General features: G+C 69.1%; 1 protein-coding gene across 1 annotated transcript in view; it reads left to right on the forward strand.

The window, feature by feature from the left end:
* Positions 1 to 115: 115 nt before the first annotated feature.
* LOC118452357 (periplasmic beta-glucosidase-like) overlaps positions 116 to 431 on the forward strand; it is a gene marked incomplete at its 3' end in the record, with an annotated part of 720 nt that continues 404 nt past the window's right edge. The window contains exon 1 of the mRNA XM_035895054.1: positions 116 to 313. Within this exon, the coding sequence (XP_035750947.1) occupies positions 116 to 313 (198 nt within the window). The remainder of the gene's footprint in view (positions 314 to 431) is intronic.

Genomic DNA, 431 nt, shown 5'->3' on the forward strand with positions numbered 1-431 from the left:
CCGTAGCCCTTCCCTGCCTTGGTGGCCAGGGAGCCGTGGGACACGGGGCTGATGCTTGCCGTGCCTGCCCAGCCCTGCCCTGCTCCACCGGCCCCACGTCCCACAGGTGCCACCCATGGAGAACTACACCATGGAGGGGCGGACGTACCGGTACTACGGGCAGGAGGCCCCGCTCTACCCCTTTGGGTACGGGCTGTCCTACACCACCTTCCAGTACCGGGACCTGGTGTTGAGCCCCCCAGTGCTGCCCCTCTGTGCCAACCTCACCGTGTCCGTGGTGCTGGAGAACACGGGGCAGCGGGACGGGGAGGAGGTGAGTGTGGCCGTGCCGCACTGGTGTGCAGCCGTAGGGGGTACGAATACAGCCAGGGTCCCCCCTGCCAGGGGGGCAGCTGGGGGGTCCCGTTGGCACAGACTCCAGTCCCCCCGGG

The sequence above is a fragment of the Egretta garzetta genome, unplaced genomic scaffold, assembly GCF_000687185.1.
Source record: "Egretta garzetta isolate BGI_Z169 unplaced genomic scaffold, ASM68718v1 scaffold2570, whole genome shotgun sequence".
NCBI classification, from domain to species: Eukaryota; Metazoa; Chordata; class Aves; order Pelecaniformes; family Ardeidae; genus Egretta; species Egretta garzetta.